The sequence below is a fragment of the Tachysurus vachellii genome, chromosome 2 (genome assembly GCF_030014155.1).
Source record: "Tachysurus vachellii isolate PV-2020 chromosome 2, HZAU_Pvac_v1, whole genome shotgun sequence".
Taxonomy (NCBI): domain Eukaryota; kingdom Metazoa; phylum Chordata; class Actinopteri; order Siluriformes; family Bagridae; genus Tachysurus; species Tachysurus vachellii.
In genome coordinates this window covers 17,190,571-17,205,557 of record NC_083461.1, presented here as the reverse complement: position 1 = coordinate 17,205,557, position 14,987 = coordinate 17,190,571, and the positions used below count along the sequence as shown (strand labels likewise).

The window sequence follows — 14,987 nt, the reverse complement described above, 5'->3', positions numbered from 1 at the left end:
GGTGTCTGCCAAATGCTGTAAATGTAATGACTTGTCTTGTGCTTCTGCATCAGTGAGAGAAAATGTGGTTACTAGCCCTGAGTAAAAAATGGTGCTGTCCCCACTTCTAAATTACAGTTGTAAAACATTCTTCTACTCTGGGTTTAAAGCAAGGTTTAGAAGCAGTAAGTAAGGTTTGAGCACGTTGTGAGACATCAAAGTATTAAGAAAATAACACATCAGTCGGCTGATTAGAAAATCTCAAATGTTTATTGATCAGTTAAATCAAGTTTTAAATTCAGTAAGCTAGATAATAATTTATCAACAATATAAACATATGTTTGCTGTGGCAGGAGGGATTGTGTGTGTGTGTGTGTGTGTGCGTGTGCGCGCTGGACAAACAGACTACAAGGGGGCAAAAACACAAGTTAAATACTAAAAATGGCACAGTAATATACATATAAAATACACTGACTCACTGATCACTTTATAAGGTTCCTGTTCACCTTCACATTCATGCAATTATCTAATCAGCCAGTCATGTGGCAGCTTTACATTGCAGTGCATAAAACTGCATAAATACAGACCAGAAGCCTCGGGTAATGTTTAACTATCGGAATGGGGAAAATGTTATCTCAGTGACATTGACTGTGGCAGGATTACTGGTGCCAGATGGGCTGGTTTGAATATTCATATAACTGCTGATCTAAGATTTTCTGGGTAGTTTATTGTTGGGGTTTTGGCAACAGTGGCATTCCATACTACTACCGCCAGCCAGTAGAATAAAAAACACACATTCACACTATTTATATTTTATATGATCATTATACTGAAAATTTATTTGACTTTCTCATGTTGACTGAGTGTTCTCCTGAATGCACAAAACATCTTATTTAATGCATGTGTCTGTAGTGTAATGTAATGATGTTTTAATAAACCTGAAACACTTTCTAACCATTTTATATCAGGCCTAACACGTTTCTGGTGCTGTTTTAAATTTGTCTAGCTATTTAGGCCATATTTAATACCAACAGATTTCACACACAGATCATGTCTTAATGCACTCGCTAGATGGCAGGCAATCCTACATGTTCATAAATACGTTCATTAACGATCAGTTTAAAACGAAATAAATAATAAATGAGCAATTAACACTAGACGAGGTTGGAAATCTTCATAAAAGAATCACTAGATAGACATTAAGAAAACCTAATATTTTATACATTTACTAAATTGTGAATTGTTTCTACCTGTATATGTTACCTACACCTGTTCACACCTGTTCACACCTGTGTGTCGTGACGAAGCTAATAACTTCCGGGTGTTACAACATCCAGTGCCTTGTGGGGTGTGGTGGGAGTCACATCCTTCACGTGTCTAATGTTATATTCCATGTTCTGATAAGAGCTTGATCAGTCTCAGGGTCTTCATTAATTAACAAAGAAAATACACAGCTGTACTAATTTCCCACAGATCCACAGGAGACACCACCATTCATCTAGAGGGACTTTCCTACACATGACACGTGACTGAGACAGAGACAGCGTTATGGGGATCCTGTATTCAGAGGTGTGTAAATATTAAGCTGTACTTATCCTTGGGCTTGTTTTGATAAATGGGTTATATATATGTCTAAGAAATCTTATTTTAAACCTCTGACTTTTTAATGACCTTGTGAAGGTGTTTGAAGTTAGTGCTCCAGCTGTACAACTGGTGTGAAAGCTACTTTATTTTGTTTACTGAAGGTCACCTGAAGCGTGTATTTAATGTCCTTTCACATACACATCTCTTCTAACTCTTATACCTGGGGTTCTTAACTTAATTCTGTAATAAACAAGGTGTTGAATTACTTTTCAAATATCAGACATATTGTCTCTATGTGTGTCATAATATATGGGCTGTTTAATGGGATGGACCCATGGATTATTTTTTTTTATTCCTAAAATTTCCAATCACAGAACAAAATTATTATTATTTTTATAATATATATATTTTACTAATTATGTGTGTATATATTTATTATTATTATTATTATTATTATTATTAAAACAGACATTTGAATTAAGTTGACCTTATTTATTGGCCTGTATTGTATCGAGTTATTGACCTTACTAATTGTTGTTTGACCTGACAAAGGTTTCAAGGTTTGTGTGGGAATTGTTTTATATATTGTTGTGTATTAGACTGTAGACTGTACTGCATGACTGTGTTATACTGCATATAACTGTAGCGTGTGTTTGACTGTAACAGTTTTTCATTTGATAAATGTTCTGTAGATTTGGGTGTTGTTTTTTTTTGTTTTGCTTTTTTGTCTGTTTTTTTGTAGGATCTAACAGCACAAATTCACGTGGATTTGTCCTCTTTTATTTCTTTAGCCTATTTGCCAAGCAGCTTACAATGGTGACCTCCACCAGGTGTACAAACTGCTCAAGGCTGATGCCAAGAATTTAAATATTCAGGATGAATTATTCGGAGACACACCACTTATAGCTGCTTGTAAGGGTGGAAATGTCAACATCGCCAAATACCTTTTAGAACACGAAGCAGATGTATCTGTAAGAAACAAGGTATTAAATGGTGTAGATTCTCAACCTTATGTAGTAACCCATGTAGTGTTGTTTGCAAATTTTATTTTAAGTGTTGTGTGAATATTTTAAATTGTGTGAATGCGTTTGTGTGGAATAATGACATTTTTCTGTCTATAGAAACAAAGGACTTGCCTGCACTATGCTGCAAAAAAGACATTTTCCTTCTTGGATTACCTCATGATTGTTATTCTCATGCCCGTCCTATTGATTGGATACCTTATATTGGTACAGTATACTTTTACTGCTAGTAGTGTCATAAATCTACACATGAAACTGCTTGAGAATTTTGAAAATGTATTATGGTAGAACAGCACGCTTTACTTGTACATCAGATACGATAGTACACGTTTTCATCAAGATAAAGCAGATAACTGGTTTTACTACTTTTAACAGAAAACGAAACAGATGGAGCATGTGCGGCTGCTGGAGATGATGATAAACAGTAAAGCAGACATTAATGCTGTCGACTATGTGAGTAATGCAAAATATTTCACCACTACTTGATATTAGTAGATATTGTTTTCTGTGTTATTCATGCATGTTTCTTTAACAGAAAGGCAACACTGCACTTCACTATACTTGCCAGTGTAAAAGTCACAAACTCGTTCCACTGTTACTGGAGGCAAAGGCAGATACTTTGATACAGAACAAAGTAAGTTGTTTATGTATGACTCAATATTGGTGTAATCAGTCTCTCGTTCATTGTCAATGGTGGAGAAATGAATAAGGAACAAAACATGAGTAAGATACAAAAATAATCCATCATGGAGTGGTGTGATGTGCCCTGAAGCGATTATTTTCAAATAACAGCCTACCAGAGTTTTATTTCTCTTATACCACAGCCACTGGCCAATGATTAATTAATTAAAAAATTTTTTTTATTAAAGAACATGTAATACATTTTCAGTTTACATTTAAAAAATGTTGCTGTGATTCTCTTCCATTCTAGCAGCTATTAAATGTCATTTTCTCACCAGTCTTCTTCATATCAACATTTTTAAAACATTTGTTGACGTTTAGCATCTGCAGTTTAAATCCCTGTGAAAAAAGCACATTAATATAAACCTTGCAGCCAGGATTAATGTCCGAAATAAATCGCTGCCTCCTTATCTAGAATTACATATTCAACTATTCTGTGGGATAATAACATAAAATGTACCTAAAGCATAACTAATCCATTGCTTACATATGGAAAATAGTATTCTGGAGTGTCATACATAATCAGATAAATTGTGATTCGCTAATTGAGTCATTTTAAGGAGTTTAAAAAGGATAGCAGTGGCAACACATTTACAGCAGTCATACATTTTTTTAAATGTAGGTACTTTATATAATGTGTGTGTAAGAGCTGCATTGTACGAGTAAAGACTATACTAATGGTTACGATTGTCTTTTTCTTACAGAATGGTGAAACGCCACTGGATATTGCAATCAGACTAAAATTCAAAAAAATTATAGTAATGCTGGAAAAATCAAAATGAAATCATTCCCTATTTGAGTGCAAATGGATCGTTTTGATATAGTGATCAGCTTTGAATTTCAAGATGTCTACAGGTCAATAAACCAGCATTCATAAGAACGCTTAGCTTTAAATCATGACTACCATTTTCTCATTTAAACACTTTTTTATGCATGTTTTTTTTTAATACGTATTTGTTTAGCTTTTGAGGGAAATTTTAGTTCACTAGTTAACAGTATTAGGTGTAGAGTGTTACACAAGGTTGTGTAGACTGACTGTAGTCTTCAGGTTTAAATTGTTTAGTGTTACAGATAGTTTGTGTTTAATGTGTCAGGATTGACAGTACTTTTGTCTACACTGGCACGATGTGAGTTCAAATGATTACACCACACTTTGCACACACACACACACACACACACACACATATATATATATATATACACATTATTTATTAATATATATATATGTATGTAGATTCAAAATATAAATGTTTAGAAACATCAAAAGCTGTATGGTTTTTTGTCTTGTACTAGTTACAAGGTACATCTAACAGCCATTTTTACTTTCTCAAACAAGTAATGTTAGTACAACTCTCTTTTCTAGCAATTCTACAACAGATAACAGTATTAATGTTGTCCAGTTAATCGTTTTCCTTAAAGTTGTTGAGGTCTAAAATGAATGTGATCCACATTTTTATTTGAATATGAATGTTTATTGGATTTGAGTCTACTGATTTTAAAGCAAGTCAAATGATCATCTGACTGGGAAAAAAAGCTTTGGTCAGTGCAATTGTAATTTAAATACAATCTCAATGCAAACAAAATAAAAAGATTCCTTTATAATTAGAAGCTGAAATCCATTCATTTCATATTAAACTCAGTTGTACCCTGTGAAACACACTGGGGAAAGTAGTGTCTTATCAACACCTGGCTCAATACCCGGATACATTCACAAAGCTTGTGTTAACAGCATGATTACTAATTGAATGTTAGACAAATCTGAGGTAAAACAAACAATGTAAAAGGAAGTAAAAATATTTGCTGGTCTTTGCTATTATTCCCTGCTAAGGAATCAGTAAGAGTGCATAGTGCTGGTTGTTGTAGAGTTATAAACTAAAACTCAGGAAAAAAGGCTTAAAAATAGGTCTAAAAGGCGGTCAGATGTTTTGTCTCATCAGTTTGATCATCGGCTCGTACATCTCCTGTGGGGCATCCAGGCCCCAGATGAAGTCCAGGTGCTCCCAGTGCTGGATGTTGCGATGAAACACCAGGTTGGGGATCTGTGTGAGCAGCAAAGCCATGTCCTTTGGGTCTGCCAGTGTGTCGTGTCCCCCGGACCACAGTGCTGTGGGCACCTTCATGTCTCGCACGTTGTACAATGGAGGGGTTGACTGACATGAGACAATTAACAAAATTAGCTATGAGAGACCTTTTTGTGGTCAGACCTTTGTGGTTGTATAATGATTTCTATTTCTAAGTTCCTGGAAACCTGGACATTTGCTTTTATAATAGTGAATTTACTTACTTACTCTCACTTACCTGATTATAATGAGCAATATTTCCAGCTTTTCCGTAGTCATATGCCATCAGTTTCTTACTCTTTATAGCCTGTGGAAAAACATTTATCACTGTTTATCTATAATAGAATAGATGCATGCATCCTTGTCTACCAGGGATCTTTATTATAGATAAATACATGGCTTTATTGATGGGTATTATGCATAACAATTCTATATTTATTGTACAGAGTATTCTCAAGGAGCACTGAAGACTGAGTGTAAATACGTTCAAGAAAATTTACAGTACAGATAACTTAATGAAGTGCTTTTCCATCCATCGATTTTCTATACTGCTGCACTTGCTCTGTACTTCCTACACAGTCACAGGGGCCTGGAGTTTATTCCTCGGGACTCAGGACACAAGGTGGGGGACACCCTAGACAGGGCAGTGTCACATGAAGAGACTCACGCACCCACCCAATCACCCAGTACAGTCAATTTAAAGATTTTAATCAGTGCATGTCTTCATACTGGGGGAGAAAACCGGAGTGCCCAGAGGAAACCTCTGATGCCAGGGAGAACATGCAAGCTCCTTAAAAGGCAGAGGTGGGACTCGAACCCCCAACCCTGGAGGTGTCAGATAAACATGCTAACCATTTAGTGGTTTTATTAAAAGTAACATATAAACCTTAAAGTATTTATCCTCCAAATTGGATTTATTATTTATGTAGAAAACATTGTAATGCTACTGCCATTACATTAGTACAGCAGTTCCCAAAGTGGGGGTGGGGGGCAGGGGGGTCGCGAGATAATTTCCAGAAACTTTATTTATTTTTATTTATTTTTTTTAATTTTTTTATTTTTATATGTTAAAAAAGGTTGTAATAATGCAAGTATAAATTTAGGATAATTAAAATAAACTGGAAATAAAACTTTGTTTGCTCCGATTAATTACGACAGTTAAGTGATGGCGTCAATCACAATTTTTGGACCACTTCATTTCCCTGAAGGAGACGCTCCCGACCAATATGACTGGATAAGGTCACCATTCAATGTAACCACGGCAAATCATCTGGCATCAGATATGGAAGATGCGCTGATAGAACTTTCAACTGATCGAACCCTGATTACGGCATTTGACGGCAAGACGCTGGATGAGTTCTGGGTTTCTGTCGCGCTGGAATATCCACAGTTGTCGAAAGCCGCGTTGGATGTACTCATGCAATTTGGCTCAACGTATTTAAGCAAAAAGACATTCTCCGCGCTGACTTACATTAAGAATAAACACAGGTCAACCTGGAAGATGATCTGCAGGTGGCGATCTCCAAAATTGAACCGAGAGTGGACCTGCTTTGCTCTGCGCACAGCGCCCATCCATCACATTAGGAGTTTTTTCTGAATACATTTACAATTACAATACAATTATACATTAAGTTATAATTGTTCCAAGGCGCCAGCCAACGCTGTACGCGTGTTACAGGCAGCTTGTTCGTATTCTGTCTGTAAGCATTTCACAGTTATGGGATGTATTTGTTTTTGTCCATAATTAGTTAATAAAATAGCCTGGCTTAGAGATTGTGTTCCTTTTTGTTTTATCTCTGTCGGTCTGTAACCAAAGCGCAAATCCTCACAAGCTGTTGGAGGAAAACACAGAGAGGAGAGAGGAGAAAGGGGGGGAGGGTCGTGGGTCGTCAGCAGTCTAATATTGGGGGTCGCGGTCTGAAAAGTTTGGGAACCCCTGCATTAGTACACCAATACTTTACACATTTCTGTTATATTACTCAATGTTAATGTCAAAATGACGATTTAAACACACACACACAAAAATGTGGCAGTCTTTAAATAACTGGTCAAATCCAGTGGAAGATGAAGTAGCTAGCTTACTTCAGTCTCAAATACTGTCATCTTACTAAAGCTAATGAGGAAACTCTCAATGTTTTAAATGTGTTTTAAGAAGCATTAGTACATTTCTATTCCTCCTTATTATAAAATTTTGTATTATGTAGATGTTGAGTTATAGAATAGAAATGAATATAGACATGAGATGACATGATCTGTGCTGACCTGAGACCAGTGCACCATGTTCTGGACAGAGGTTCCAGCTGGACAGTGTGTCGTGTACACGGGTGTTCGGGTCTGGAGAGAGAAAGGAGAAAGAAAATGCTATGGCTATGTACTAGGATTAAAAATCTTTATTCACACTTTTTGGCCTACAAAACTGGGGACTCGCAGCTGAACGACTTACCATGTTCAGGTTTCTCTCATCAAAACCACACAAAAGGAAAAATAGATTTCCACACAAAATGCTGATTGGTTTCTTGCTGCAGAATTGGGTGGCAAAAAACTTGATGAGAGCGCTCTGAGGTAAAAAGTCTTTGCTCCCAAATAATTTCTGAGAATTGAAGAAAGAAATATATTGAATCGTTTAAGAGGTGTGCTGTGTGTCAGTGATGTACAATAGTGTACATGCTCATACTCACCCAGATGACAAACTCCGGGAGAATACTCAGTTTGCCCATTGGACTTTCTGTGAAGGCTACTGTGGCTACAGGGGCCAGGGCAAAAAACATCTTTATTTTGCTAGCCAGCTCTGGCATTGTGGAAAATGCCATAAAAGCTACAAAGGCACAAACAGATCGTGTCAGGTGCAAGATTAGGCATAACATCTGGTTCCATATTTGGTTCTTAGTACTTTCACACATTAAACCCTATGGATTTCATTCAGAATCTTCCATCAGGCCATCCTTAAAAATATTTTGGTTTGCAGTAACAGAAAAAAAAAGGGTCGTTAGGTAGGTCTATTTTTTTTTTTCAAGTTTCAATGTAAAAGAAAAAGTAAAATTTTGGTGATGGTGATTACGTAGGTACGAATTTAAACAAATTAGCATATCGTGACGTCACTGACTGGGTCTTCAGCCCGTGCCTTCTGTCGAACACACCATTCACATTTCTGTTGTAAAAAGAGAAACATTGTGCAGAAGTATTATTTGCTGTTATATACATTTATTATTTGCTGTTATATACATTTGTGTGTCCGAAGCTGCAGTTGCAGTGTGACGGGTTCCAAAAAAAAAAAAAATGGACGCGCTCCGAGAGACGGCCGTTAAAATCAATTTCCTATTTTCGTTTTTGAAACTTGTGTTGGTTGGTCCAATCGATTCGTGCAATAGATTTTCGAACAATAGAATTTGTATTAGTTGTTTGAAGAGTAAAAAAAAAATTTCAGACTTAAAGCAAAAAAATAAATAAATAATTGAGTCCGTCCTAAATTGACAGGGTCGGTCAGGTTACGGCAAACAAGAATATTTTTAAGGATGGCCTCATCTTGAACAAATAAATGATTTCTAAATAAGTTCCTAAAAATGTCATGTGTTTCTGCAATCTGAAGCACACACATTTTGTGGTTCAAAGTACAGAATTAAGCAATAAAAAAAATGACTAGATCACGAGCCACATCTGCCTTTGTAAGACATCAGGCTCGGATGATTCACTGAAATGGACGAGATCATAATATATTACCAATGGTGGTTCCCTGAGAATGGCCAACATAGAAAATCTGCTCCTGTCCTGTGGTTTTTGTGATGAAGTTTATTACTGCTGGAAGGTCCTTCTTCGCCATTTCATCATAGCTGCCGTAAAGACACACAATAAAGAAAATAAAAAGAATTGTGAAACATGGGATTACATGAAGCATTACTTAGTTGCAGCTCTAGTTATTGAATCAGTATTAAATAGACCACATATCTAATATTTAAATGCTTAAAAAAAACATCTGGTTTTAATTCGTAATGCAACTGAAAAAAATCTGTTCGTGTATTTATAGTTTTCTTTTTTTTCAATTTTTTACAATGGAATTCTTATATAAAAATATTTCTATTTCTCCTTTTTTGTACTTTTTCTATTCTATTCTATTCTATTCATCTTTTATTATTTCTCCTGTGCATTAGATTTTATATTATTCCATCATTCCATCTTTAATATTCAGTTGTACTGCAGTTGTTGATGTTGTTGTTGTGGAATCACATTGGATAAAAGGTTAAATGAACATGTGTGGAAAAAAAAGACATTAAACTGGAAACTCACCTAAACTGCCAGTACTCTTTTTGGTTAGGGTTGAACCTGACGTGTTTTCTTGACCAGGTGTTCCCACGGCTGTTTCCGATCCACACATCAAACCCAGCATCGGCCAGCAAAAAGCCAAGGCTGGTGTTGGGAAGGTTGGTCACCCAGTTACTTCCTGCAGCCAGGAGCCCATGCTGAAGGAACACCACAGGCTTAGGCTCTGCTACAAACAGGAAAGAGATGCAATGAACGGTGTTGGCTCAGTCATTAAGGGTCTGGATTACTGAACAGAAGAACATGGTTTTAAACCTCAGCACTGCCAAGTTGTTGGCCCCTTAATCAAGGCCCTTAACCCTCTTTGCACCAGGATGCCTTGCATTTTATATATGAATTGTTCATGCCTGTGCTACAGACAAAATGGAATTGACGTATTTCCAAAATCTCTCACAAAGCAGTGATTTTGTGTCCAGCCAGCAGAGGGAATATGTGTACCAGCTTTACACCAGTTGCCCACTGCATTTCCACATGAACGTTTTGAAAGCTTTATCACTGATCTCCATCAGAAACAGGAAGTAAGCTAGTCTTCTCCCAAGCACAGACAGCGACTCGACAGGACTGTTTTGCTTCACAGCAGCCATTCTTGGTGCTCCATCCCCCCACCGCATAACCCATAACCCAAAGTCACAGCTCAACCTGTGAAACTGAGGTTTACCTCTTACTGCATAACTGACTAGCAATCTCATGTGAAAGCGTAGATTGCACAAGATTTAGCCACACCGGATACATAGAATCGGGAAGTAGAGTCGTGTGAAAATGTTGACTCAAACCACATTTTAATTCTAAATGAATTTACAGTTGTGTTTAAGACGTAATTAAGGAAGTGGAATTTTCTATGGCAGCTCCGTCATTTTTTATTTGTCCTAACTTGTAAGCGGAATGACATCTCTTCTTTCTTCCAGAAATTGTTTAGTTTTGGTCTGGTGTTCCTCTGAGGCATGTTGTACTCTATCTATCCCATGTGGCATGGAGAAGTGAGACAGCCGGAAATGAGATGCGTCTCCAGTGCTGCTGCTGAGCTCTAAAGCTTATCACGCTTAATACGCTCGACACCACTACACTCATCATCCAACATAATCTGTTTGAGGAGCTTTTTACTTATTTATCACACATCAGAATTTATGATTAGCAGTTAACAGACATTTTAACCATCATAACCAACTAGCAGAAGGCTCATGAACATAAATGAATTACTTCAAAGCACACACACTTAGACTTATTTTCTATAAGCTTAAATACACAGCCTTGCCTCAAGGTCTAAAATCATTGTCAAAAAAAAACAAAAAAAAACCTAAACATGGCACATGGCCGAGGATCCTTTCAAGAGCCTGAAATCTTCTAACAGATTTGTGTCAGTGAAATCATTTCATGTTGCTGTAAATAAAAGAGGCTGATATCGCAGCCGAAATGGTCTTTCCATGCCAGCAGTTTTCCCCTGGTGGTAATATTATATGCGTGGAGCTCTTTAATGAAATATGGAGAATATAAATGATGAAAAGGAAGGACAATTTCCACCAGCGATATTTTACTGAATTGTTGAAGCAGAAATAAAACAGTGAATGCGACCTTGAGCAATTTGTATCATAAAACTAAATGTATAATCATAAATATGTCATAATAAAGCTAGTTATTAAAACATTTATTACAGTGTCTCCTGTTTATTTCCCCTGGTGCAGTGAATAAGATTATACTGGGTGCTTATACTGGGTTAGCATGAAAGATTTCTGACCTGATAGATCTATTTAATTTATTTAATCAGCATCCATATGGAGTAGAGGTGGTCTATGAAACTGTGGCTCACAAGTACAAAACTGAAATGTTACTTAAAACCAAGGTCACGCGTGGGTTGCACCTTCTGTTCAAGCATGGTTTTATAATAGCATGAGTTATCCTCCCCTGCACACAAAAAACTGACTAATCCTAAACCCACTTCTCTTTTGCTCTGTGGTGGTGTGATGATTTCTAAATGCAGGTAGTTTGAGTACGTGTGAAATCATGTTTGAGTGCGTTATTACTTCTGCCCTGTTACACAGGAAGGGTTGAAGTGAAATCAATGCAAAAAAAAAATAAAAAATCAAAGGCTAGGGTGTTTAGTTAAGGGGTTTAAGTGCACACCATGTCAAAAATCTTTACAATCTCACCTTCCTGGAATTTACTCTGGATGCCGTGTGGGATCCTGTTAATGCTCAGGATGTAGCCGTCCTCAGTGACCACCTCGAACTCCTCCGCTGGATAACCCCAGTGTCTGATGATCTCACTCTGTCAAACGCAGACACAACCAATAAATCTGAGCAAAGTCCAAGCAGCACATCAGCACACAGACATCGGTGTGAATGTAAACGGAAAATCAACAGCAAGCATTAATCATAATTTACACAGTAAATAATCAATCAATAATAATCAAAAATAAAAAGTTATAACGCAAACACAAAGTGCTGCAAATGATTTTAAATAGAATTCTTTGATACGAATCGTTTAATGAATCTTTTGATACGAACAGATTTTCCCCAACAATCTGGACCGTGATGTCATTTATTGTAATACACTATAAATAAATAGATGTGAATCACACTAAGCTCTGTGGGTGAAAGGCCTGAGAGTCCGTGTCTCAACAGTATACACATGTTTCAGCTATGGTGAAACTAGAAGTGCACCATGTAGAGACATCCAAAAATAGATAAATAGCAAATAGATTATGATGTCTGCATATATTTTCACAATATGTACAATATTTAAGTGTCAGACCAAGAGAAGTGCATAATTACAGTGATTCCAATGGATTAGATTATAATTCCGGAGGATATCGTTTAAACCAATTTGGCACAGTGGTATTGTGGGTAGTTTGGTTACAACACATGGTTCCTGGTTAGATCCTGAACTCATGCTACTGTCTATATGGAGTTTCAGAAGTTACCTGTGTCTCTGTGGGTTTCCTTAGGGTTCTGTCCTAGCTGATAGAATGACCATGCTACGCTGCCCCAAGGTAGGTGTTTGTGTGTATTGTGACTCACAAGAAAAAAATCACTCACTGATGTTCTTAACGTGAGGCTGACTATCTTTTGATTAACATTTGACTGCCAGCATAGTTCAAGCCAAATGTTTAGGTGTGTTTGAAATGTGATGCATCCATTTAATGATTACTCTTGCCACATAATAACAGTTCACTCCGCCCATTATTACACAACGGCATGAGGCACAATCCCTATAAATAGAATACATTTCTACTGCAGTGAAAACTAATCCATTTGTCACTTCGGGAGCAGATTTAATTCTGTTGTCTGTAGTCAACTTCCCCCATCATTATAAATATGAAATGCATTCTAATCAGGAACTTCAAAGGAATCGTGTGAGCCTGCTGGTTCCAGGGCCGACGTGCAATCTCCTCATGCATAATTAAAGGCACCGCAATTTCCCACTCCCCCCGGGGCCTGCAGTCTGCACGCTCTACTTTAGGCCACTTTAGGATAAACCCACTGCTGCTTTACGCTTATCTCTCTCTGTCTCTGCTCACTTCTAGTTCTGAGTTTGAACAACGGCAACGCTGAGAACGGGGAAAAAAACAGCTCTCAAACACTGAAAGCCAGAAAAAAAAAGACCTTGAACAGGTCTAAAAAAATAATATAGCTGCAAGCAGCGATGACGGGCCCTCGCACATTTTTTTATCGCTATACGGTGCCTCCCAGAAAACAATGCACGGTGGGCAAGTGCATCAAGTGGGTAAATATCAGTGGACTATTTTATGTTGTTACTGACCCATTTGGGGACTGTAGGTAAATGATACCCCACATTTTAGACAAACGGGGGTGCTAGTGAGCCACTTAAGAGACACACCTTTGTCTGACCTTTTTGTCCACACTTAACAGCCGACAAATGTGATGTATGTGTCAAATTTCAAGTTAATCTAAGCACGCCAAAAGCCTTAAATATGCCTGAAATAAAAGTAAACTTTGACACGATGCCATGGCAACAGTGTTTGAGATATCAAAAATCCGTTTGCAATTTCGCATCTCCAATATCTCTGAGTCATGGTGGCCAAGTCTGGTCTCAATTGCATGAATTAGATATTAGACACTTTCTGTTTCTCTGAATTCGCCATAACTTAGTCGCCTAAATGGCCGACTTCCTGTTGGGCGGAGCTAATAGGTTTGATTATGAAATTTGTTCGGGTCGATGAGATCTATATACATACCAACTCTCGTACATGTGCGTACATGTTTGGCCGATCTGTGCACCAATATTTATTTTTCCAACTATGTTCCAGCCTTTGCCCGGTCCTAATATCAGATGACTTTGACGTCTGTGCCAAATTTCCGGTGTTTTCGAGCATTTTAAGGCACCCAAAGTGCATGCCAAGAGCTTAAATATGCCTGAAAAAGAAAGTAAAGTTTGACGCATTGCCATGGGTAGATCGTTCGAGATATCAAAAATCCCTTCGGAATTTATCATCTACAACATCTCGGCATCATGTTGACCACTTTTGGTGTCAATCGCATGAATGCTCTAGGAGGAGTATTTAAAAGTTCATTGCATGCAACTGTGAAAAACATCCACCTTTGTGACTGACACACTTCCTGGCGCCTGTATTCACAATAGGCACATCGATGCGATCGGAATCCTTGGCCGAACATACACACCGCGTGTCATCCCAATAAGACATTTTTTGCTTTAGATATTAGACACTTCCTGTTTCTCTGAATTCGCCATAACTTTGTCGCCTCGCCATGGCAGCACGACTCGTACGACTCTGACGTGTGTGCCAAATTTCAAGGGTTTTCGAGCATGTTAAGGGACCCTAATTGGCCAATGTGTGGAAAAATAAATAAATAAATAAACAAGTAAGTAAATAAATAAATAAATAAATAAATAAACCCATAATACTCCCGAGGAAAAACAATAGGGCTTCGCACCATTCGGTGCTCAGGCCCTAATAATAATACTCCCGAGCAAAAACAATAGGGCTTCGCACCATTCGGTGCTCAGGCCCTAAAAATACAGCCAACTGTTCTGTGCTTCAAAAAAAAACCTACACATAACCTACACATAAACCAATACACTTATCTGATTTAGTTCCTTGATTTGCTATAAACTGGTTGTTTAACTGTGCAAATGTTTAAACAGTGATTGTGGTTTTGCCAGCAGTTTTAACAGAACGGCACTTTGCCTGTTTCACACATTCACTGTTTTTACCTATTATTAATCTCCCTGTTATATATAATGCTATAACAACTACAAACTGTCATTGCCACACCAGCCTCTCTTTTCTCTTTGTCTTGTTAATAAGCTACGTTACCAAAAAAAACACAAAGCCTTCCATCATGAAGACTCGACAGAAATGACAGAAATG

At 37.4% G+C, this 14,987-nt stretch overlaps 2 protein-coding genes across 3 annotated transcripts in view; one reads left to right on the top strand and one right to left on the bottom strand.

Annotated features, from left to right (window-relative positions):
- The first annotated feature begins 1,298 nt into the window (after window positions 1–1,298).
- On the top strand, window positions 1,299–4,874 carry ankrd22 (ankyrin repeat domain 22). Its single transcript, XM_060860700.1, has 6 exons — window positions 1,299–1,548; window positions 2,355–2,546; window positions 2,685–2,792; window positions 2,961–3,038; window positions 3,121–3,219; window positions 3,971–4,874. The coding sequence occupies exons 1-6, from the start codon at window positions 1,528–1,530 to the stop codon at window positions 4,046–4,048; spliced, it is 576 nt and encodes a 191-aa protein (XP_060716683.1). The 5' UTR covers window positions 1,299–1,527; the 3' UTR covers window positions 4,049–4,874.
- lipf (lipase, gastric) overlaps window positions 4,850–14,987 on the bottom strand; it is a 12,242-nt gene continuing 2,104 nt past the window's right edge. Inside the window, exons 3-10 of one of the 2 annotated variants that reach the window (XM_060860680.1) lie at window positions 11,785–11,902; window positions 9,608–9,809; window positions 9,044–9,153; window positions 8,005–8,141; window positions 7,770–7,916; window positions 7,589–7,660; window positions 5,565–5,633; window positions 4,850–5,416 (exon numbers count right to left, since the gene is read on the bottom strand). In XM_060860680.1, coding sequence (XP_060716663.1) covers window positions 5,183–5,416; window positions 5,565–5,633; window positions 7,589–7,660; window positions 7,770–7,916; window positions 8,005–8,141; window positions 9,044–9,153; window positions 9,608–9,809; window positions 11,785–11,902 — 1,089 coding nt within the window. In that variant the 3' untranslated portion in view covers window positions 4,850–5,182. The remainder of the gene's footprint in view (window positions 5,417–5,564; window positions 5,634–7,588; window positions 7,661–7,769; window positions 7,917–8,004; window positions 8,142–9,043; window positions 9,154–9,607; window positions 9,810–11,784; window positions 11,903–14,987) is intronic. The other variant, XM_060860687.1, reaches the window with a different exon arrangement.